General features: G+C 35.6%; 2 protein-coding genes across 2 annotated transcripts; both read left to right on the top strand.

Annotated features, from left to right (window-relative positions):
- The first annotated feature begins 1,504 nt into the window (after window positions 1–1,504).
- LOC135079277 (probable maltase-glucoamylase 2) lies at window positions 1,505–22,959 on the top strand. The gene is made up of 7 exons (XM_063973892.1): window positions 1,505–1,673; window positions 10,207–10,298; window positions 10,854–11,790; window positions 14,345–14,555; window positions 18,917–19,240; window positions 20,022–20,786; window positions 22,364–22,959. The coding sequence occupies exons 2-7, from the start codon at window positions 10,220–10,222 to the stop codon at window positions 22,775–22,777; spliced, it is 2,730 nt and encodes a 909-aa protein (XP_063829962.1). The 5' UTR covers window positions 1,505–1,673; window positions 10,207–10,219; the 3' UTR covers window positions 22,778–22,959.
- A 97-nt stretch (window positions 22,960–23,056) lies between these two features.
- Window positions 23,057–25,568, top strand: LOC135079278 (ribose-phosphate pyrophosphokinase 2-like). Its single transcript, XM_063973893.1, has one exon. It carries the CDS (start codon window positions 23,648–23,650, stop codon window positions 24,677–24,679), a length of 1,032 nt encoding a protein of 343 aa, XP_063829963.1. The 5' UTR covers window positions 23,057–23,647; the 3' UTR covers window positions 24,680–25,568.

Here is a 25,568-nt window from a genome sequence, read left to right as displayed (position 1 = left end):
ATCCAATAATGCAAGACAATTTAATCTATAAATAAGAAAAATATCAATTTAATAGAATATTTCAGAAAAGTGTCATTCCACAATGTTTTGCTTACTTATTCAATTTTGAAATTGGATTCTGAAGATACCAAACACTTTATTATAAAAAATTGGAATATCAATAACTCGAATGAAACATCGACCTACGAAAACGACTTATATCGATTACTTGTTACAGACCATTTTCTTTTCAACATCTATACTGAAGAGATATTTGGAATCAATTCACAGCAATCTAATGAATGTAGAAAGTGTCCCTTTGTTTATTTATTAGAAAAAACGAACTTGTCTCTCAAATTATAAAGGTCAATAAAAATTTTTGAAAATATCTACTTATTTGTTTGTGAGATCTTCTTTCTTTCTGTACCATTAAATCTTGAGATATGGGAATCTCATTGGAATAAGAGGTCGGGATTGCCTGAACGATTGACCTTTAGAACTTGGAATAATATTCTGTTTTCCAGTAAAAAAAATGATTTACTTTTTCAATCAAAGCTAGATTCGAAAAATAAAACACGACTTTTCGACTTTTGAAAGAAAGAAAAAATGATTATTCAGTATCATCGACAATTTGCCCGTGTACCTACCTATACAAATCACACATGTAATGCAATAAATTATTTGATTTGATTTGAAACATAACATAGGTTTACGCACATGGTACAAGTGGGATCGCTGAGATCAATCCAAAAAGCAGCAATTCCAGTTCCTACTCAAAAGTTTTTATATTTCTAATAAATAACCCCTATATGTGGGTGAGCGGTAGAAATTCATACAGCCATTATAATGCCTGGAATAGCGAAAGCTACGATATAGGCCATTAAGCATCTGCGATTAGCAGTTTTATAATATTCATGGCTATGACTTTTATTACGTACACGTATTTGCACTTACTCATTTCTTTTGAAATAGATGTTGGAAACCAGCCTGACCAAGAGGTTGGTCAGAAAATGGCTACGGAAAATTAATAAGGCAGGTGTTGGATTCGTTCCTGATTGAGCTACAAAAACTACAATCTCTACGAATTTCATTTTAAAATTGCACATTTCAATTTAATTGAGCAAAAAATGCTTTTAGCATTACCTTCTATACACTATTTTGTGTGCAGTTTTTTTACACTTTAAATTATACCGATTTATACCTATGCTAGCCGGCAAGCGCAAAGTGGGATTCCGTTAACTCCAAGGTGAACAGATGACCTTATAAAGGTGCTGGAAGCAGGCAGCTATCAACCGGACATTTGCAATCTGGAAATCACTGAAGGAGGCATTATTAGCAGTGGACGTCCTGTGGCTGAAATGATGATGATGACACATGAAATATGTTGAAATTAAGTAGCCTAATGTAATTTCATCAAGCAATCGCTAATTAATTGTATTCAGGCCATCTACTTCCGAGTAATGCAGTCTTATCAATATCTTATCTTATAATATCGACACAGATATCGAGTTATATCGGTACTTCACACGACGTCACCGCATTGTTAAGACGTGATTAAGATAATTAGTGGAATAACAAAAAGTGATTTATTTGCGGCGAGAAATAAAGTGTTCGTTTGTGAAGTTATAATGTGTTTTAGGAAATAAGTGTCAGTTTTTCAACAAGTTTTAAGGACTAATATTAGTTGGCACCAAGTAAGTAAACAAACTTATTTGTAAATTAATTTCGCAATTGTAATATTGAAGTCATATGTAATCTTTAGAGTTTAGATACCTGGAATATCCCAAGTAACATTTTACTCCATTTAAGAGTTCAATAGTCGTTCACATGTACTTCACAAGCTGTGTATGTCAGCTGTATACGAGCTGTATAGCTTGCTATAATGCTTTTATAGAACCAGTTTGGGCACAAATTAGACAGCTTTAAGTTCACTATGGCTGTACATTAGCAGTATAATAGCATTATAATAGCAGTTTAAGTAGTAACATCGTACTTAAGGCTGACTTACGGCACTATATGGGACGCAGTGTGAACCATACAACGTACGTGAGGACAATAAAGAGTAACAAGTGGCTAAATGCACAGCTTTCAAAGTTATAAAGTCCGACAAAAGTACTCCAATGCTACCTAAAGTTCACGTGTGTCTTAAATTATTTCCACATTTTAATATTAGTTTGGTATTTGTACGTGAGTGCCAAGAGGGAAACAACTCGGGCGGATAATCATTTATGCAAATAATAACACGGGTTTTAAATACTTAATAATGTTAATGCCATTGGGAATGCAACTTTATCGTGAAATGTATACATATTTACAGCTAAAATATTTACGCGCCTCTGTAAAAACGCGATATTCATTTTAAAATATTTAAAACTGGCTGAGAGGAAATCTACAATTTTCAGTTTTTGATATTGGATTGGCATTATAATTATATTATAGCCTGACCAGGAACATAAAAACCCTGGCATAGAGGCGCGTCAATTGCATTTGATAGTGCAACACTGAGTACAGTCGTACCTGTGTTAAATTAATAGGCTAACTTTATGTATCAGGATTCAGAATTACGGGCTAATTTGATATTTTCATAAATTAACGAAAAAATATTATTATAAGTAACCTGGTTTAAATAAATTATATGAAAACATCAATCGAGCTAGTAGGATTTATTTTATTATTCATCAATAATCAAATTCAGAACTTGAATATTCAACTGCTCATGAACGCTTAAAACTCGGTACTTCTATACTTATAATAAATCTGTAGAGAGGTCAATTCTGTACATGAAATATATTTTCAAAATAACTATCAGGGGGTGATTAGTGATCGATACTGATGCCAAAAATGCAATCAGTAAAATTTTTGTCTGTCTGTCTGTCTGTCTGTCTGTCTGTCTGTCTGTCTGTCTGTATGTTCCTTATAGAAACAAAAACCACTTGACGGATTTTAACGAAACTTGGTACAATTATTCTTCATACTCCTGGGCAGGTCATAGGATACTTAGGAATTCCCACGGGACCGGGAATTAGCGGGAAAATCCTTTTGTACGAAAAATCTAAACCGCTTAAGTTAGACGCTTGAAATTTGGCATGCAGGTACCTTAGTAAACTTAAAGCTTAGTTACAACAGGATATTGCAAAATTCCCATGGGAACGGGAGTTAGTGGGAAAAAACATTTGTATGAAAAAATCTAAACCGCGTAAGATAGACTCTTGAAATTTGGCATGCAGGTACCTTAGTAAACTTAAAGCTTAGTTACAACAGGATATTGCAAAATTCCAACGGGAACGGGAGTTAGCGGGAAAAAACATTTGTATGATAAAATCTAAACCGCGTAAGATAGATGAAGGGGGTAAAACGGGATCCACGCGTACGAAGTCGCGGGCGGCCGCTAGTCTTTCCTAATTCCATAAAATTCAACACTTAGAAAGTGACAAAAAGCTTTAAAATAGGTAGTTGAAACAAACAACAGCTAATTCTCATAGTGGACTGTACTATACGATAAACATGTCAGTCAATTTGACACCATTGTCGGAAAAATTATTCAATGAAAATATTGTCCGAACCCTTAGTATTTCTCTTCGGCAAATACTTTAACACATTGTGAACCACTTTTCTTTCACGACTATAAAAAGATTTTAGCAATTTAATTCACAAAATCAATTGCGCGCATTTAAAATAAAGTTTGTTTACACTTTGACAGCAATAGACTGACATGCAAGGTGACATGTCAATGAAGTTTTCAGTTACTGTTGCCATTAAAAGAAATTAGTACCATTAGTTTTCCGCAACATGGCGAGGGTTTTTATGTTCCTGGTCGGGCTATACGGTAATTAATTATAACATGAAACCAAAACTCAATCGCTCTATCTGCGAATTTTGTGATAAATCTGCATTAATTTTGGAGATTTATTTGGTAAATATTTTAGGTTATGTAGAACAAAATGGTGGAAATGAAATACGGCTATGTGAACTGTTATAACTCCAATTTAATGCGGTGAGCGTATATTAGGTTCACATGTGTTCTGTTAGAATGCTGTTATCTATATGAAGTTCCACATTTGTACCACTACAGCGCTAATGTCTATAAATTTATTCTAATGTGAACTTATGTACAGCTTTAAGATGTACCTAGTTCAGGTCAATTGTGTATCTTTAATTCTTTCAAATACTGAAATTTTAGAGATCCGCAATAAAAATTATTAATGTCCGTTAAATCGCCTAGCCCAGGTACTAATAGTCAAGTATGAATACCTAAAGCATCAGACGGTAGTGTTCCCGGTTTAAATTCGTTTATTATGCTTGACAATTTATTCAAAGCGGAATGAGGAATACGATTTTCAATAGCCCATGTTCTTATTTTTTTTTGCGAAAGGTTAAATAATTGTCCAAATCAAAATGGTATTCACTATCACAAGAACTGCAATCATCACACTCTGATATCTGGTATATTTTGAAGGGAAATTTCAGGTTCAGGCATAATATTTTCCTCTGCATCATGTACAGAACCACCATGAACAACTAAAAACAGGCTTGGGGAAATGTGTAATAGAATATCACATTCACATTCGTGTTCAGCTTAAAGCAAATAAGAGTAGTACTTGTGGACAAATAAACTGCTATTGATGTTAATGGACAACACATATAGTCCTTTTAACAGCCTACAGTGTACATGCGAACCATTGAAACACTTTTGTACAGATAGTAAAAAAAGGTTATTTTAATTATCACAAACAAGTCCTACTACAGCTACTAGCTGTATAACAGTCTAAAACAAGTAAACATAACAGCCTTTGGCTTTATAAATGACCACGTGTGTTCTATTAAAATGCTAGCTCTATAACATCGTACAAGTAGGCCGTTAAACAGCGGTTGCCGTATCTCTACCCTCCTATAATGCTCTTAGTCAGATGGCTGACTAAAGGATAGTTGTTAGAGTATTATAACACCAACAATCGTATAAAAGTATAACTCTACACTAGTCTACACTCCTATAAGTCCCTTAGACAGGTATAGGTGTAATTAATTGCAATAATACAGCTTATACATCACGAGTGAACTGTACTAATGCTTTAAGTACACATTGGAACTAAATGTGAACTCTTAAATGGAGTAAAATGTTACTTGGGATGTCAGACAAATTGTGCAACCGTATATTATGCTCTTTGCACTAATTAGAACTTATTTAGTGGCACAATGTAGGTCAATAAATGCAAGCAAAACAAAATAATGTTCGCCCGCCATGACTCATAATCATCAATCCACAAGATGCCATGTTGTATAGCTTGATTAGCCATCATTAACATACTGCGTATGCAATTCTAGTCTACATACTGTATACGCACTATCGCAGATTTTCTGTTATTCCTCTCACTACGATTATCTGTGAATGAAAAACAAATGCCTACGCCGCACGCTACGCTGACCTATTTTAATTCCCTGGAATCAGTATGCCTGTCAATGGTTGCCCGTTACCAAGTAACCTCGTGTCAAAACCTCAATTTCCAGCTTCAATTTCGAAACCAGCAATAGGAATCGGAAGCGTGCTGGAGGCCGGATTACATACGTCGGTTTTCGGACGTAGCTTTGTGTTCCCGCGTACAAATGACACATTCAGTCCGTAGTTGAACAATATTCGACCATTTCGGCACTAAATTCGTAACACGTCTATATCAATACAAAAGCAATCCATAAACAATGATAAAAAGATAGTTGATTACCAATAAAATGTGAATGAGATATCAAAAAGTCTAAAGTATCTATAGGAATTAGGAATGTAATTTCAAATGTAAAACAATCAAAAATATAAGGCTGGGTTTAGAGATGTGTTTGTAGCCAGCTAGTTTGGATAATAACTGATTATTATCTATTAATAGCCATTAATAGCCATCCATTGGCTAGTAACCCTGCTATTAATAGTTTCTTACGTTTTTTCTTCCACCTTTAAAATCAAATATTACTCAAAGAAACAAAAAAGAACTAAAAAAACATCAATGTAATTTATATAAACGACATTGTAGTTAAAAAAGAATATATAAAAGGAGAAACTGACTGGCTTAGTGACAGATCAACGCACAGCCTAAACGGCTAAACGTAGGCACTCGAAAGGAAGGGACGTAGCTTAAATACCGTAGAGGTGCACTAAGAAAGGAATTACCGAAATTCCCAAGGGAACGGGAATTAGCGGGAAAATCCTTTTGTATGAAAAATCTAAACCGCTTAAGTCAGACGCTTGAAATTTGGCATGTAGGTACATTGGTAAACTTAAAGCTTAGTTACAACAAGGAATTCCCGAAATTCCCACGGGAACGGGAATTAGCTGGAAAATACTTTTGTATGAAAAAAGTATACCGCTTAAGTTAGACGCTTCAAATTTGCCATGTAGGTACCTTAGTAAACTTAAAGCTTAGTTACAACAAGGAATTCCCGAAATTACCACGGGAACGGGAATTAGCGGGAAACTCCTTTTGTATGAAAAATCTAAACCGCTTAAGTTAGACGCTTGAAATTTGGCATGGAGGTACCTTGGTAAACTTAAAGCTTAGTTACAACAGGATTTTCCAAAATTCCCACGAGAACGGGAGTTAGCGGGAAAAACCATTTGTATGAAAAAATCTAAACCGCGTAAGATAGATGAAGGGGTAAAACGGGATCCACGCGTACGAAGTCGCGGGCGGCCGTTAGTGCTTAATAACAGGCGACACTAAAAAAATAGGTACATAAAATACCCAGAAAATGTCCATAAATAGTAAAAACTCACATATTTTTTTACTTTTTTTGTCGATAAAAATAGGTTTAGTAGTTCCGCCTATTTTCGTATGTGCACTTTCTTAAGACTCACAATGTACTAGCGGCCGCCCGCGACTTCGTACGCGAGGATCCCGTTTTACCCCCTTCATCTATCTTACGCGGTTTAGATTTTTTCATACAAATGTTTTTTACCGCTAACTCCTGTTCCCGTGGGAATTTTGCAATATCCTGTTGTAACTAAGCTTTAAGTTTACTAAGGTACCTGCATGCCAAATTTCAAGCGTCTAACTTAAGCGGTTTAGATTTTTCATACAAAAGGATTTTCCCGATAATTCCCGTTGCCGTGGGAACTTCGGGAATTCCTTGTTGTACCTAAGCTTTCAGTTTACTAAGGTACCTACATGCCAAATTTCAAGCGTCTAACTTAAGCGGTTTAGATTTTTCATACCAAAGGATTTCCCGCTAATTCCCGATCCCGTGGGAATTTCGGGAATTCCTTTCTTAGTGCACCTTTACGGTACCTAAGCTACGTCCCTTCCAAATTTCAAGTGCATACGTTTAGCCGTTTAGGCTGTGCGTTGATATGTCACTAAGTCAGTCAGTTTCTCCTTTTAACGTGGTTTAGATTTTTTCATACAAATGTTTTTTCCCGCTAACTCCCGTTCTCGTGGGAATTTTGCAATATCCTCTTGTAACTAAGCTTTGAGTTTACTAAGGTACCTGCATGCCAAATTTCAAGCGTCTATCTTACGTGGTTTAGATTTTTTCATACAACTGTTTTTTCCCGCTAACTCCTGTTCTCGTGGGAATTTTTGAATATCCTCTTATAATTAAGCTTTGAGTTTACTAAGGTACCTGCATGCCAAATTCCAAGCGTCTATCTTACGTGGTTAAGATTTTTTCATACAAATGTTTTTTCCCGCTAACTCCCGTTCCCGTGGGAAGTTTGCAATATTCTCTTGTAACTAAGCTTTGAGTTTACTAAGGTACCTGCATGCCAAATTTCGAGCGTCTATCTTACATGGTTTAGATTTTTCATACAAAAGGATTTTCCGGCTAATTCCCGTGCCCGTGGGAATTTCGGGTATTCCTTTCTTAATGCACCTCTACGGTACCTAAGCTACGTCCCTTCCAAATTTCAAGTGTTAAATTTGTAAACTATGAAGGGATATGTTTAATCATTAGTATAACATTAATAGCAGGGTTACCATCTGAAATCGGCTATTATTGGCTATTAATGGCTAATAACTGCTTTTAATCCGTTATTAGCCAATTGCTATTAATCGGATTATTAGCACTTACCCATCTCTAGCTGGGTTGCACCATGTTACTGAACTTTGAAAAACGTCAAAAATCTGTTAAACTTCATACAAAAACACCGGCTATTGTTACGGTTAAAATACTCAGCCTAAAACATTCAAATGATGTCATAATTTAATGTACCACAAACTTTGTATAAACTTTGTAGATAACTTTGATTAAAATACGACGTCACACAGTCATTGTTACTTTATTGCACAATTTGAAATCCTGAATTTGTTTTGCAAAACACATTTAACATTCACACAATATTTTTACTGACATGCATAACAGTCAACACATCCTCTTTAGCCCTAGGAAGTGTGTGTGGAAGCCAGCTGAACAATTAATTCCACCCAAACCCTTTCATTATCTCCGCACCTTTTACACCTTTTACATTTTAAATCAGCGATCCTCTCCGGCATTTTCAACGAGGCCAGAATGTCCATTGAAATTATCATGAGCACATTCACCTCTACAGACCTCGTTAAAAGAGGATGCAGGGAACTCCGAATTACGTTTAAATCCTTCCTAATTGAGGTCGGAACGCTTCGATTTAAGGGATTTTATCCCTGTACCTCGTATGGTACTAAAATGTAGTCGTACTAAGTCTGGTACAACATGATTTGCGGGTTTACCCAAGTTACAACCTGTTTTAACCACAGGTATCGTAACGTAATAACTGTAGTTGCGGTCGCGGTTACAAATAATTCTGGAAGAGGAAAATCTATTAAATATGCATTTAAAACTGAATGCATAGAATACACAGCACACATACAGCGCATTAAGTTTTGCGATTGGAATATTTCGAGTTGTGTATCGGAAAATTTTCATTTAATCCAACTTTATTTGTGAAGTTAGCATGTAGGATACATTGGGTAGGTTAAATCAGATCTGTTGTTTAGATTTAGAAGGAGGGCAGATGATAATTCTAAATCATTAAGCCTTTTTTGTTTGGTATTTCTTTTATTATGGTAATTTGAATGATACACAATGAAGTATCTTTCTATTATGTACTAATACACTAATATGTTGAGACTTTATCCTGCGACAATAATGATAGTGCTCTCTAATAGCGAAATAACTCTTAAGAAAATTGCATGAAACAGTGTATTAATAACCAACAATAGAGACTAATGCTTTCCTTTGTATCGTATGTATTCTTATTGCTGGCATTATTTAGTACCTACTCGGGAAATGCCACTGACTCTACTACTTTTTTTACCGATTTAAAATGGAGCCGTTTCTCAATTCAATTGTCTTTGTTCTAAAAGAAAAGTGTCATAAATAACGCACAAAAGCAACAGCTATATTTTTTTGTATTTTTGTAGGTACTATAATAAGAGTCCAACATATTATGACACTTGAATAGCTTTAAGTTTCTTTAATATTGACAACACATTAGAGCACACATTTTTATTCCAAAATAGCTCTAAAACTAGTACCTACTTATATTAAAGGATAATCACAATATTTAAGGTGCCGTCGTACCTACGTGCTACGTTCGGCTTGGTAATCGATTAGCACGAAATTCATTCGCACATAGTATGCGATTACTAGTTATCGAAGGAGTCGATTCGCACGCGATTTTAATACATCCGGGCGAAACGCCTCCTAAAACAATATTATTATTGAGCACATTCGTGCGAACGAATTTCGTGCGAATCGACTACTAAGCCACACGTTCTCTGTCTAAGTTTTGTTCAAGATAATACACACAAAGTTATCGAGTCTCTCAGATTACACATTGAAATTCCTGACAAAGGAAGATCCTCATCATTTGAGGTTTAATAGAACAACAAACATAAGTAGCTGACATAACATATCAGGGCCTAAAATAATAGCTGGATAGGTACTTCAAACATCTACACTAATTCGTGTAAGAATCTTAGCTAAATATTGTATTTTTGTTCTGTTTATACAGTGTGTTTGGGATAGGGCTAGCGACAATTTAAGGCGATGTTGTGATTTCGATTTTATCGACAAAAATGCCCCCATATGTGGGTCCACCCCCCTCCTCTTGAAATGGGGGAGCTTAATTTTTTTATATGACTCTACATACAAATTGTTTGTATTTCTTATGTGGCCCATTTTACAGATAAATAAAAAATTGCATTTGTAAGCCAATAATATGTGTCATTTAAAAAAATTACATACATAGATAATTTCTTCTATTGACAGGTACAGAACAAAGATGTTACCTTACGTACAAGGCAAAGAAAAGGAGGCAGATCAAGAATCAATAGTTTCATACGACTATGAAAAAGCTAAAGGTGATGTAGAGTTAATTTTATTAACTTAGATATTATTCCTGATATTAAATCCGTTGGTTTTATGTACAATGAGTTTAAGTTTAATTTAATTGAAGGCCACGACAATCTGAGATGAAATGAGAGCAAAATACAGTGCAAGGAAGTCTTCAAGGCACTATGACAAAATTAAATGAGTTTGTTTACACTCCACTTTCTCGCATAGTATGATTGCTACACATTCTCTTACCCTTACATTATGGAACTTATGGAAACATACTCAGTTTCACAACTGTTTTCTTACATATTATTACTGTTAACTTTGCCAATAGTAAAGAACAAATAAAGTAACATGAATAAGTACTTTGACGCTTGTTCTTCGTTCGTTAGTTTGTTTTATGAACTTTATTGGCACTTTCTCTGAATTTCTTTGCTTAAATTATAGCCTCTGTTTTTGATTTGCGTTTTTGTGATTTGAATAAATTCTGTTCAGTCAAAGTCAAAATTTAATTTCATTAATGTTCACACAATGAAGTTACTAAAATTTTTAGTAACCAATACTTTATTTTATTATTTCAGAAGTAAGATGGTACGACAAAATACTTCTAAACCGGCCATTGAAAGTGATAGTTGCATTGTTACTCGCGAGTATATTAGTTCCAACACTATTGTTCCGGTATCTATTCCTCGCGAGTATGGACTCGGTACCTTCAGATGGCCACTCATTCGGTTCCTGCCTGGTGCCAAGAACATCCAGAGTACCTTGTGGAGCTGGTAATATCCCGCAGGAAGAATGTCACAGCCAATGCTGCTACGATTTGGTCAATGATGTTTGCTTCCACAGATTTCCATCGAGGTTCTCTTATATAGTACCAGTAGTAAATTGGACTGAAGAAGTGGTTCTTACGCCAAGAATTCCTATAGTCCCTTTCGCCTCACAAAGAAGTGTGACCAGTTTAAGATTGGCCATAGATGAGGTCTCTCCTACGCACTTATCTATTCAAGTATACGACTCCAGAGACATGTCAGTAAGTGGCGGTAGAATCGACAACCCATTATATGACTACCGAGTGTCCACACCCGAACTGAACATCGTAGTAAATGCAAGCCAGGGTACCATTTTCAACACAATACAAGGGCCCCTAATAGCGTCGGATAACATATGGGAAATGGTGTTTAAGTTGACAGACGAGACTATGTACGGATTGGGCGAGTTGCCTCTTGAATCCGGGACGAGCAAAGTGGTTTACAGATACAAAGGGGGGTTGAGTACTGCGCCTTTAATATTTGCGAAGTCGAACGGTTCCTTTCACGGGCTGTTGCTGGATGTGACAACACCCTCGGAGATAATAGTCGGGGATGAGAAGCAGATATCGTTGCGAACTATGACAAGGTCGGGGTTGAAGTTGCACGTGTTTGTAGGGCCAGAACCGAAGGATATTATGAGGGATGTTGTGAGTTTCATTGGGGTGAACAAACAATTGGAGTATTGGATGCTTGGAGCTCACGTTTGCAGGTGAGTGGTTTTAATTTTCCAAAACTTATTTGGGTTTACAGCATGAAGCGATACACTAATTTATAATACAGTTTGAGTAAGTATTTTTCTAAATAAGTAGATTGATTTTCCGAATGATATCGATTACAATTTTCTGTTTGACATTCACAATTAAAGAAACTTTCTTTGTTATTTGATAGATTACTTAATAATGTCTAAACAATCGACAGAATATGTACAAACAACACTTCGATGTTTATTTCGATGAGTTCAATTTTAATCTGCTCGAATATCAGCTCCCTTTGATCGCTCAAGTGCATAAATAAATTATTAAACTGCAAACGTTTGAAGAAAACACGAAGATGCAGTAATGAGATTTAGTGTTGGTGTCAGGTAAAGATGTTTTCGTAAACAAATCTTCTATTGAGACCAATATTTCAAATTATAATTCTAACTTTAATCAAAGTTTTGGATTTCATTTGAATTGCTTTTCACAAACAAAATGTACGTGTATTTTGTTATTAAATTAAAACTGCTGCAGTTAGGGTTGCCAGATGGCAGGATCCAGGATTGTCCCGGAATTTTGCGTCTTGTCCCGTGTCCATTAGTCCCGGATTTCCGTTAATCTACTAGTTTTGTGACAAAATAAACTAACAACGAGTCACTGGAAGAAAAACTATATTCAAACCATTTCAATTCAAACAAAATTCAAACCAGCGACTTGGCCCGTGGACCAAACTAAAAGCATGGACCTATAAAAAAAGGCGGACGGAACTCGCGCTACAACAAAACTGTGACGCAAAATTTTGGCGTTTGTCTATTTTGTGAGTGAATTTAGGGATGCCATGTTAGCCAAAACATTTTACCCATTTATTTTAAGAAAAACATAGATCGGCAGATGTTACTTGGAAATGTAGACAGAATTATTCCGTGCCATTTTAAAAGGATGAAAGGTGAATGCGATGAGGTAGGCGCGAAATTTTCAATGTTCAAATTTTCTTACATTGTTTGCAAGTCAGTGTGTCAGGGTATGTAGTTATGTAGGTACATAATGTTGATCAAAAATGATTCACGCAGTTACAAATTACGAATCTTGTGTACATTATAATCATAATCTTATGCATCATCAATATATTATTATTATCTCTGATAGATTTTTTTTAACATACAACCTGACACTGACTTGAAATCAATGTAAGAAAATTTGAATTTTGCAGTTCCACATTTTTGGGAAGGATCAAATTTGCCTATGAAAATATATCCCATTAAAACACAATTATTATGATAAATTATTTTATTTCCATAGTATGCGTAATAAATAACTAAAAAGTCCTAAAATTATTATTAATTTCCCATATTTCGGGTAATTTTCCCACGTAAATAACTGAGAACACTGGTCTTTGACGTATTATTTTTTCGAGTGAATGACGTTTGATTTCAATTAATTTCAATATTTTAATGTCGGGAAATAAGTGATTGGATTATTATTTTGCCTGTGAAATGTGATTCCTTAATTTTTGTTTGTTCGAACAGAACGGTTTTTACACAATTTCATCACACAAGACATGTCGTATTCGTGTTGTTTTTTCGCTGCTTAAATGTGTCAACTGTGTGAAGTTTGCACTCGAAGTGGTGTAACAGGGTGTGAATGTGTGCGTGCCGGCCTGTACGTACAGGCAAGCTGGTGTATCCTAATGTCACAGTATTTTGTTGATGAGAATCCGTCCGACTTTTTTTATAGGTCCATGACTAAAAGTGGGTCAAGTCATTGGAAGTGCTGCCACACTGCTGTCACGCTTCTGACTGCCTAATGTGTCGGTCTAAAGATTTCAATTAGAAAGATCGCGGGAAGCACCTGGATGCGGGCAGGACCGGTAGTTGCGGTCACGGAAATCCTTGAGGGGAAGGCTTTTGTCTAACAATGTCTTTTGGTTATTGTAACGACTAATTACTTTGAAGCATACACCAAGATCGACCGACGAACTGGTGAAGGTCGCGGGAAGAGCCTGGATGCGGGCAGCGCAGGACCGTTCATTGTGGAAAACCTTGGAGGAGGCCTTTGTCCAGCAGTGGACGTCATTCGGCTGAAACGAACGAACGAACGATACACCAAGAGACGGGTAGAGCTTAAAGTTATAAAGCTTCCCGAACAAGGACTTAGGTGTACTCGGAAGGCTTATAATGTTAGTTTCAGTGTTAATAAACTCGGATTCAATTAGAAGTTACTTATAGTAATAGTTCACCTGGCTATCAATGAGATTCTTAGTACTGTATAAAATGTGTTAAGATAGTTATATTTACATAATTCCATACTGAAAGATGAAAAGAAGTTCTGTACTAACACTTCTTGTTAAAATATTATGTAAGTACTTTTAACAAGAAAAAGATCTTGTTAAAAATTTCATAATATTATTATTATTTTACCATCCCCTTCTAAACACCTTAAAAGAGTTCAACGTTCAATTAAAAGAATGGGCAATTCGCAAATAAATTTTTGTCTTCCCTTAAGAAGAAAACTCTATTTTAATTAAAACAGTGGTGTTTAGACTTTTGATTAGACTTTTACTCGTTACAGCGAAATGTCAGAAGACGATGACGAAGCACTAACGCACCTGACCACCTTCATAGCCAACGCGACACTCGCTGGCTTGCCGTACGAGAGCCATTGCGGCACTAAGCCCATTGTGTTCCACTCTGATGGCAGTGCCGATGCTAGTGCAGTAGACGCAGGGGCCGAAGCCGTGAAGAGCGCTGGGAAAAGATTTGTACCCCATATAGCGCCTTATGTAAGTATTAAATTGCCAATATAGATCGTTTCATCCACGAAGACGCGCCCCTTTCTTCCGCATTCCTCATTTCCGCATCTTAGTTCCATCAGCACTCTGCAGTTCCTAGTGTTCCTGGTTCCTATACTTTTTTTATATTGCCGGTTCACATCGCAATGTTAGGTATTTAAGTAACCAAATGAACGTAGGGCAGCGATTTTGGAATTAAAGGACATTGGGAACTTTAATATGAGAAAATGCCCCACGGCGGACAAAGATGAAACGTATTTTATTTCAAAGCTTTATACTTGTAGGTATATTCACTTAAAGCGCTATGTTATGAGATATTGGAATTCTGAGATATGACGAGTCTAAGTTGAAAATATATTTGTCTAAAATGATTTGATATTTTTACATGTTATGTTGTTTGGCATTGCAGAGTAACCAATAAAAGTAAATAAAATAATATAAATAAATAAAAAATATAAATAAAATAATATAAATAAATAAAATATTATAAATACTTAAATTAATATTAGACAACATCTCATATATTACTCCAACCCAAAATAAGTAGCTAAGGCATTTGTGTTATGGAAATTGGGAACGACGAACCACAACACACCCAAACTAAAGACAATGTGAAAAGATCGTTTTCTATATTGTCCCGGCCGGGAATCGAAACCGGGACCTCAGGATTGGCCCGGCACACCTTGAAAACCGGTGTATGCGCCTCTCCGCCACGGAGGTCGTCAAAAATGTTACCTAAATGTAAAATAAAATAAAATATTAAAACTTAATTTTCTCAATATTCCCATATAAGAGAGAAAAAAAAATGCACGGAAATTCATTGGATATTAGTATGTATCATCTGTGATAGGTTTCGTTTGTGTCCGCTACTTTTCGAAAAGTGGGGCAAAAAGTTCCCAATGTCATTTGCCGGGAATGTAACTTTTTCTAAGGACACGGCTGCGGTCTGGGATATGTACTGTTTACCTCGTAAAACAGTCTGTCATACCTCCATCAGGATTACGTAATGTACAGACGAGGGCACTTCAAGCTATAGTACATCTTACGTAGTTGTAATAGGGCCGACTTTGGGATAAAAGTGTATAGTCTGCACTACAGTGGACTTTACCTACTCAACGAGGCGCATGACATCAAATTAAGTAGGTACTGTATCCTTCCAAAGATTTACAAAAACATTCCACGTATATTTGTATACAGGGTGAAATTGCAAACAGTTGCCAAAAAATTTTGATAAGCTCTATAGAACAAATAACAATATTACTTTATCGAAATTATTTTAAATCGTAGTTTTTATCAAAATACATATAATTCGTGGGTGCCCATTATTTTATTTTATTCTTTCATTCCAATATACAACGTGTCCCAAAATTCAAGGATAAGCCGGCGCCGCAGGATGGACATAGTCATGACTACTTTAGGAAAAATAAGGAAAAAAATATATCTCAATTATTTTTTAAGTTACACAATAAATTACGAAATTTTTCGAAAATTGACACCCCTTATGATATTTTACATTACCACGACTACTATTTTTCAAATATTTCTGTTTTTTTGTTTGTATCGGCAACTTAAGTAGTGCTGCTGTCCACCCCAACTCTCAAAACTCCCAGAATCCTTGCAGTTTTTACACAAAAGTTAATCAAAATATGTTATTTCCTTAAAATTTTGAACGATTTTTACTTTTACTCCACTTTGACTCATCGTTTTGTAAAAAAAAAGTATGAACACTACTGCGGCAAGTTTTTTATAAAGTTGACGCAACTATCCAAGATTCCAAAATGGTATAATACTCTAAGAAACCTAGTCGCAAAAAAGATATGCGTACCATTTTTACAAGCACTTCGCTTGTTAGTTAGTATGGGTTAAATCTTGCAACTGAATTTAAAACCAGTTCTCCTCAACCGATTGAGCTGAAATTTGGTATACTTATGTAAGTACGATGAAAATGTAATATTATGGTTCCATTGAGCTGAATGGAGACTGGAGGTGGCCATAGGAACTTCTAAACGAAACGGCGGAATTGCATCTAGTTTGGGTTCGTTGGACTTCTCTTTTCGAGCACTTTAGTGCTAGATGATGTCCAGGGTCCTGATGATGAAGTCAGTTATAATTTTCAAACGAAGTCAAGCTTGTTTTTAAAAAAAGTTTTTTTTTTAATTACAATTTTATTTTAAACTTTTCAGTTGTTTCTCAATCTCATGGCCCAAGTGCTCGGGAAGACAAATCCAACGAACCCAAACTCGATAAGCTTCCGACGTTTCGTTTAGGAGTTCCTATGGCCAGCTTCTGCCACCTCTTGACTTCATTATCAGGACCCTGGACATCATCTAGCACTAAAGTGCTCGAAAAGACAAGTCCAACGAACCCAAACTAGATGCAATTCCGCCGTTTCGTTAAGAGTTCCTATGGCCACCTCCAGACTCCATCCAGCTCAATGGTACCATTAATATTGCATTGTCATCGTACTTACACAAGTATACCAAATTTTAGCTCAATTGGTTAAGGAGAACTGGTTTTAAATTCAGTTGCAAGATTTATCCCATACTAACTAACAAGCGAAGTGCTTGTAAAAATGGTACGCATATCTTTTTTGCGACTAGGTTTCTTAGAGTATTATACCATTTTGGAATCTTGGATAGTTGCGTCAACTTTATAAAAAACTTGCCGCAGTAGTGTTCATACTTTTTTTTTACAAAACGATAAGTCAAAGTGGAGTGAAAGTAAAAATCGTTGAAAATTTTAAGGAAATAACATATTTTGATTAACTTTTGTGTAAAAACTGCAAGGATTCTGGGGGTTTTAAGAGTTGGGGTGAACAGCAGCACTACTTAAGTTGTCGATATAAACAGAAAAACAGGAATATCTGAAAAATTGTGGTCGTGGTAATGTAAAATATCATAAGGGGTGTCAATTTTCGTCGAATTTCATAATTTATTGTGTAAGTAAAAAAATAATTGAGATAGATTTTTTTCCTTATTTTTTCTAAAGTAGTCATGACTATGTCCGTCCTGTGGCGTCGGCTTATCCTTGAATTTTGGGACACGTTGTACATATTAAGGGGCTTATTATTATTTTAAAATATCTATTAAACTTTGCAGTTAACTGGGTGTTTGTATTTTTCTATGAACGAAGTAAATTATCTACGTGTGCCAATTTTGAAACCGCACGCAGTGGATAAAAATAAATAATTACAAAATTAATAGAAATAATGATTTTGCTCCTAAAAATTTAGCCACTCCCTGTAGTCCACCAAAGTCACCATGTAGATTTCATTTGTACAGATCGGGCAAACAGTTATTTTATTCCATTGTAAATGGTTAACTGTTTGTATCTTAGGTTCACCCATCAATAGGTCATTTTGATTGCATTGACACAGATAGGTACAAAAGTCAGATCAGAATATAGATTTATGTTGCAAAATCGCACCTACAATAATTGAATTAAGAGCTACATTGCTTAGCTAGATGTGCTGCCGTCTTTACATCAGCAATGGTTTGGTCTGTTCGTAACAAAACAAATAAGTAGCGTTGGAATCAAATATGACACGTAACGGATGTGCCTGCATATTTGATTAGCAATAATATGCTCCAAAAACACACAATAATGTCACGTCTACGAAAAATAATTGACTACCTTATGAGCAGAAGAAAAAAGAAATAACTTATTAATATTATTATGAGGAAACAGAAAACTGCTAAGAATCACAGTTTTGCAAAATATCGATAGTTTGAATTGAACTAAATAAATGCAGTATTTAATGATTGAAGTCACAACGAAAACCTACTGATCGAGATTACTTAGAAAAGTAGGTAGGTATTTTAAAGTTAATCAAGTAAGGTTAAACACCCCAATGAATAGTCTAGATTCAAACTTGAATGAATTTAGGCAACTTGCTCTATCAAATTAATAACATTCAAACAGCCTCTCAAAAGATACTTAGGTACTTATAAAAGTGAATAGGTAAGTGTCAACGTCCAAAAGTATAATAACAATCTTTATAAAATACTTGCTCATTTATCATTTGTTTGGAAGATAAGTTTGGCCATTTCATAACTTTCATCTTCGTGAAAAAAATATTTGTTATTGTAACCGTTATTTCTTTTTTGTTAGTTTTCTCTTTTTCAGCTGTTTCTCAGAAAAAGTTTATCTGTCCTTTTAACACTTTTGGGCCTTGAAATTTTATTTTTCTTAGAGTTCTTACAATTCACTGACATGACAAATTCACACTCAAAATAACTATTTCATGGCTTCAAAGAGAAAATATACGTCAATTACAGGTTTTGGGCAACATTTTTAGCAACTTATATTAACTTAAATATGAAATCTTACTCTTTTTGGCCTGCCTTTTCCAGATCCGTTACATCAAAGAAGAAATAGAAAACAAAACGGACGATGTTGGGTCTAATACGACAGATGTTCGATCGGCCTGTTTCAACATCGTTTGTGAATTCGAAGAGTATATGCTACAGTCGCCTTCGTCTGGGTTGTACTTGGGTCTTGTAAATGACTACAACGTTGCGTACCCAGATTATGGAAATGCGTCTGAGGATTTATTGGATAGGCTGTGGGCGTATAACGAAACCTTGGACGGAACCTTTTTGGTGGATAGCTGGCCGCTGGACCAGTCATTGAAGTTGCATAACGAAACTGAACAGCTTTTGCCTTATTTTAATGAAGTAAGTAAATTATAAAAAGTCAAATTATTTAACAGTATTATCATCCTAATATTTATGAGTTCGTGTGTTAAAATATTTAGGCTGTTGTGACGTTAAAGTTGATTTTAGATCGAAAGATCAACCACAATCACATTATTACCCAATACATTATTTCCAATGGCTATTACATTTTTCAATGTCATGATCCCCGTTCTTGGATACACAATGTCTATTCACTAAGTAATTGCTAATGGGTTAGTTTGTTTGTTTGTGAATCTATCTTTATATTATCATTCTCTATTCGGTCCGTGGAACCCTAATAACGAGACATATTGCTCAGATTAAACCTTAAATGCGTAGTGCTTAGGCTGGGTTGCACCATCTTACTTTAACTTTGACAAACGTCAAAAATCTGTGAAACTCCATACAAAAAACATCGGTTAACGTCATAGTTACGGTAAAGTTAGGTGGTGCAACTCAGCCTTTTAAAGTTCTTGTAACTACGACAAGATACAACAGACAAAATTAGTCAAACTAAGTTAAGTCACAATCGTAAATCTGAATCTATTTGTTCAGGCATCCTCTTACAGTAAAGCCTATAGCAAATATACAGATATCTCCGAATGCCTATTAGGTACTTTAAAAAGAAACCCTATTATTTGAAGAAATTAAGTATTATGTATTATGTAAGACGATTTGACGAAACAACAAAAGAGAATCGAATTATAAAAGTATCTTTCAAGCAAAAACCTAATATTTCAGTCATAATAGAAAAACTCCACATTATTTATTTCTTTTACAGAATTTCAAAATAGCCTTCAATAACATTCCACAATGGAACGCAAGATGGCCACAAGGAGAAGAATACTTTTACGACCATAACGAATATGGCAGCAAATTCGTGAGCGCCATTGAAAAGAAATTTATTGACACTCCAATTTACTCGACTAGTGTATGGATGAAGGCAAACGCTGCTACAAACCGACAGAATGTCGCATCTTCTTGGACAAGTCTTCGTAGAGAGCTGGTAGAGGCAGCATTAGGAGGGATATCTGGTCAATGGCACTGGACTACACCTATTTGCGGTGACACAGAACACTTTGACAAAGACAACCAGGAGCATCTCTGCGTGAAATGGTATTTAGCCGCGACTTACTTCCCAATGATCAAAATCCACGCCAAGAATACCCCACGAGACCCTATCGCTTTTGATAGAACGCGCCAGAACATAATGATGCGGGCTTTGAATGAGCGTTTGAGTCTGTTGCCTTACTTGTACACGGTGCTACAGCAAGGGCCTGTGTTGAGACCTATGTTCTATCAGTTTCCTCACTCAGATTTGGACGACTTGAACACGCAATTCTGTGTGGGTGATCACCTGATGATAGTGCCAAATCTTCAGCCAAGTCAGACACACGTCCACATTAGGATTCCACCAGGAACATGGTTCGAGTTTTCTGGTGGCTTGAAGATAGAAGCTGAAGAGAATGACTCTCATACCTTGATGACCACGGAATCTGACTTCATTACGTTGATTTGCAGTCGCAGCATAGTAGTAACTCAAAGAGTAAGTACTGAACTCTTTAAAATTAACAAATATTCCAAATAAAAATCTGTTTAGGAAAAATGTATTAACAAAAATGAAGGTCTAGGATCTATGTTATTTTCTAGATTCAATAAAACTATGTAAAATGTAGGCACATACTTGAGGACGTACTTTGGGTCCTAAATTCCTGTAAATTCCATTCTTTCAACATTTTGCCCTGCCTTTTATAAGGCCCTAAAGAATGCGCGTTATAAAATGTAGGTTTATTTTTAGATTATCTAGCTTAAAAGTTGACAGATAAATTATAATAATTATAAACAGTAAAATTCTTCAAATCACTTTAAAACAAAGTAACTAAAGTTTACTAAAATTCTTCAAAATCACTTAAAAACAAAATAATTTCTGGTCACATCACTTTTGAATATTTTTATAATAAAGTTTTTTTTGCAATCGGCCTCTAAAAAGCTCTCTGGTGTCCAATTTAAATGATCTACTGCTTTGGAATAATAATGACGGCTATTGATGAGATCAAAAAGTTGACTTATTTTATAAGGTACTGGCTTTCCGCCAGCGGCTTCGCCCTCGTGGAATTTTGTCAGTCACAGAAAAACCTAAACGCGCGCGTCCCAGTTTCAAAAACCGGTATAAAAACTATCCTATGTAATATAAATATGTAATAAAAATAATAAATAAATAAATAGTCCCGGGACCTTTCCCGGGACTATTTATTTATTTATTATTTATTTATTAATGCAAAACACTTGTAAGCTTACAGAGCAGGTCCAAAGCGCTTACAAGCTTAAACCTATAACTATCTCCAAGCCCAATTTCATCAAAATCGGTTCAGGCGTGAAAGCAATACAGACAGACAGACAGACAGACAGACAGACAGACGGACAGACAGACAGAGTTACTTTCGCATTTATAATATTAGTATAGATTACCTACGCACCGTAGTTGGCCTTTTCCAAAAGTTTTAACATTATAAGCGAATTATAAAATCGAACTACATATTATTTGATTTGGCTAATATGATTTCTATACTAATTTACTGAGTACAACACCTATAATATCTGTTTACTTAAACAATAGATTATGCTAAATATTTGCTTAGGTAATTACAGCCATGTCAAACTTGGAAACTTTCGACTAACGGAAAAATAAATAAGAATGACTCACTTAAGATATAACTTTATGTAGGTTACTAGAACTATTTAAGTACCTACCTGATAGATAAATATTATAATTAATGAATTATAATATTAATCAAGTAATCATTCAAAGAGATGCCTGTGAAGTAGACGTCAGTCAAAAAGATACCCATTAATTAAATTGTGAGCTCATTAAGCGACTTCAACAAAAGGAGGAGGTTCTTAATTCGATTGTTTTCGATTAAAATTTTAACACATAAAAAATATTAGGTCATACCCTCAGATCATAGAAGATGATCCTGAAATACAAATCTATTGTACCAACTCGTCCGTGTGTTTCTTTTATTTTTCTTGTTCTTGTTGTGGTGTGCAATAAAGAGTTATTATTATTATAAAATCTAAGATTTTTATCAAACTTCTATTTAACAGTTTTATTTTGCTTTTCAGGATACAAAAGAAACAGCAGAACTAACTCGCAAAAACTCTCCCTTCTCTCTCACAATTGCATTGGAGAGAATAAGCGTTGTCACCAACGGTCTTATAGAAATAGAGGTCTTTCATGCCTTGGGCAGCCTTTACATGTCGTCAAATATGACAGTAAACTTTGAGGTTAATCATACAGAACTAGAAATAACAAGTGAAGGTGATGATTTCGACGTATTCTGCGGTCCAGAAGCGGTTTGGGCAAATATGGTTACAGAAATCAAAATATACGGCCTGGACGACAACCAGAATAACTACGATAATTACAGAAAATCCACAACAAATATTGACTTGTGTGACTTGAAAAACGGCGTTATTGCTCACGATATTTTCAGTGAATATAATAATTATATAATTTATTTCGATGGAATTAATTAATAGCAACTATTGGACCGTGTACGAGTGCAATGCTCGCTCGTAGTGCCTACACCTTAAAAGCAAATTTTGCTAACTAATTTAACTGTAAAGCTTTGTGTTTTGTTCTATTGTTTGGGACCGCCGCTAGGTAAACAATACCTTGTTAGTTAGGGCGTACGTAATGATTAAATTTAATAATATTATTTTAATTAGTTTTTATTACAACTCCCACTAGCTACTATTCCAAGGTACAATGTTACAAAAATAACAAGGGAAAAACTAGAAGTAACTAACTATCTATGAACTGTCAAATCTAACTTAGATATTTTATTGACGAGTTACTACACAAGTACTATTACCTACTATACATATATGAGAATAGGTACAAGGAGAATTCGAGAATATTTAGGTAATTCTCACACTTTCTCCAATATGTCCCTAACGGTAATAAATACCGCATTACCGCAACCCCAGCTGGTAGGTACCTATTTGTAAGCCTATAGGTACGCCAGGCACACAATTAAAAGTAATTTCGCCGACCCCAAAGAAAACCAGAATGGTTACTATGGATACCAATTACAAATTAAATTAAAGCTTTTTCAAAGTATTGATTGCATCGTTACCGTGTTTTATTATTGAACAGTTACATAAACATAATGAAAGTGTTGTAACTATTACGAATATTATCACAGACTTACGCAAAACAATATGAACCGTTGTTTGTGTTTACTGGACAGATAACGAACTGTATGTACACTTCCATTGCGGGGGACTCTGATTACCGGAGACCTGATATCTTGACCCCAGATTGATAAATCAGTTTTAAATGCAAACAAGATCATTCTGTGTCCGGCAACTGGACTGAGAAGATACCGCTTTTAAGAACTCTTAATGAAACCTGAAGATAGCCAGGAGAACCCAAGAGAAGAAAAACAAAGAAAAAGTTTCATCAACCCAAGCCCAAGGATGCCCAACATCAAAATTTTCACCGGCACCTCTCACCCAGAGATCGCCAAAAGGATCGTCGCAAAACTGGGAATACCCCTCGGGAAAGCGACAACAAAGTACTTCAGCAATAAAGAAACCAATGTGGAAATTGGGGAATCAGTCAGAGGAGAAGACGTCTACATCGTCCAAAGTGGGTGTGGGGATATCAACGATAACCTAATGGAGATGTTTATCATGATCAACGCTTGCAAGATTGCATCAGCGTCCCGCGTCACAGCTGTTATCCCATGCTTCCCTTACTCCAGACAGGACAAGAAAGAAAAGGCAAGAGCACCTATCACAGCTAAACTACTCGCCAATCTTGTATCAGTGGCTGGAGCTGACCACGTCATCACCATCGACCTCCACGCGTCCCAAATCCAAGGATTCTTCAACATCCCAGTCGACAACCTATACGCAGAACCAGCTATCACGAAGTGGATCATGGAGAATATACCGGAGTGGAAAACCAGTGTGATGGTATCACCAGACGCTGGTGGTGCTAAGAGGATGACTGCTATAGCTGACAGACTAGAGATCGACTTTGCTATCATCCACAAAGAGAGACAAAGAGCGAACGAAGGCGACTCAACAGTGCTAGTCGGAGATGTCAAGAACAGAATAGCTATCATGGTAGATGACTTAGCTGACACGTGCGACACAATAGTCAAAGGAGCGGAGAAATTGCGTGAAGCTGGAGCTAGCAAAATATACGCGATATTGAGTCACGGAATATTCGCTGGAAATGCCATTGACAAGATCAACAGTTCATGTTTGGAGGCTATTGTGGTGACGAATACGATACCTCAGGAGAAACACATGAAGTTGTGTCCGAAATTGCAGACCATTGATATTTCAGTGATGTTGGCTGAAGCGATCAGACGCACGCATTACGCCGAATCAGTGTCATACTTATTTACTAATGTGCCGTATTAAGATTTGCTGAAATTTTACTAAGAGGTTTTAAGAAAACTTGTGATCTTGACCGAAGATGGATTAAAGGGGTACATAAGAAGCTGTACATGAAACAATGCACTGTAAATACTGTAATCAATGAGGGTAACATGAAAGAGCATGAAAATTATAAGAAAATGTATGTCGATATTATTGCCATAATGGATATCTGACCGAATAAAAAAACTGTATAAAAATAACGCAGCCTTATTCATCGATTTGTCTACTACCTACGATCCACTACTTCGTCATTAATCTTAGTAATTGAGTCATTTAATTCCTTTTGACGTCAAGTTACGCAACTTTATCGAATCAAAGTAACAATACTACTTAGACGTAGGCACTCGAATATTTCTAGAAAAAATATTACCACACGACAGAATAAGATCAAATTAATATTATCTCTATCTAATTGCAAAGGTCAATCTTACTTTTACTTGTAAGTAGTCATGAATATTATTTTGCCAAACCAAACTTACTCTAAATGAGTTTATCTCGAATTATTTTAACATTATTGCCTACGTAAAGACAAACAAAAACAGATTTGTAACATCAAAGGTCAACTTTGATACAGAAGGTTAAGCCCCAAACGTGATACAAAGACCCCAAATTATAAGGTTTCGTCATTTGTCCAAGCGCTTGTAATAAATGACGTAGCAGATACTGGCAGATATCAATGTTGTACCTATTACATTAAATTTATATTTACCCTATCTCTTACCCAGGCCAGGTCGGGTCAAAATACCTCTTATGATAAGTGAAATAGGTAGGTATCGTTTATGATGTAACCTTGGTATTGTTTACGTAAAATGACTACCTACTTTATTGGTTGATGTGTAAACAAAACTAATTAAACAAGATTAAATAAGAA

The sequence above is a fragment of the Ostrinia nubilalis genome, chromosome 16, assembly GCF_963855985.1.
Source record: "Ostrinia nubilalis chromosome 16, ilOstNubi1.1, whole genome shotgun sequence".
Classification (NCBI taxonomy): domain Eukaryota; kingdom Metazoa; phylum Arthropoda; class Insecta; order Lepidoptera; family Crambidae; genus Ostrinia; species Ostrinia nubilalis.
This window is presented reverse-complemented; position numbering and strand designations above follow the sequence as displayed.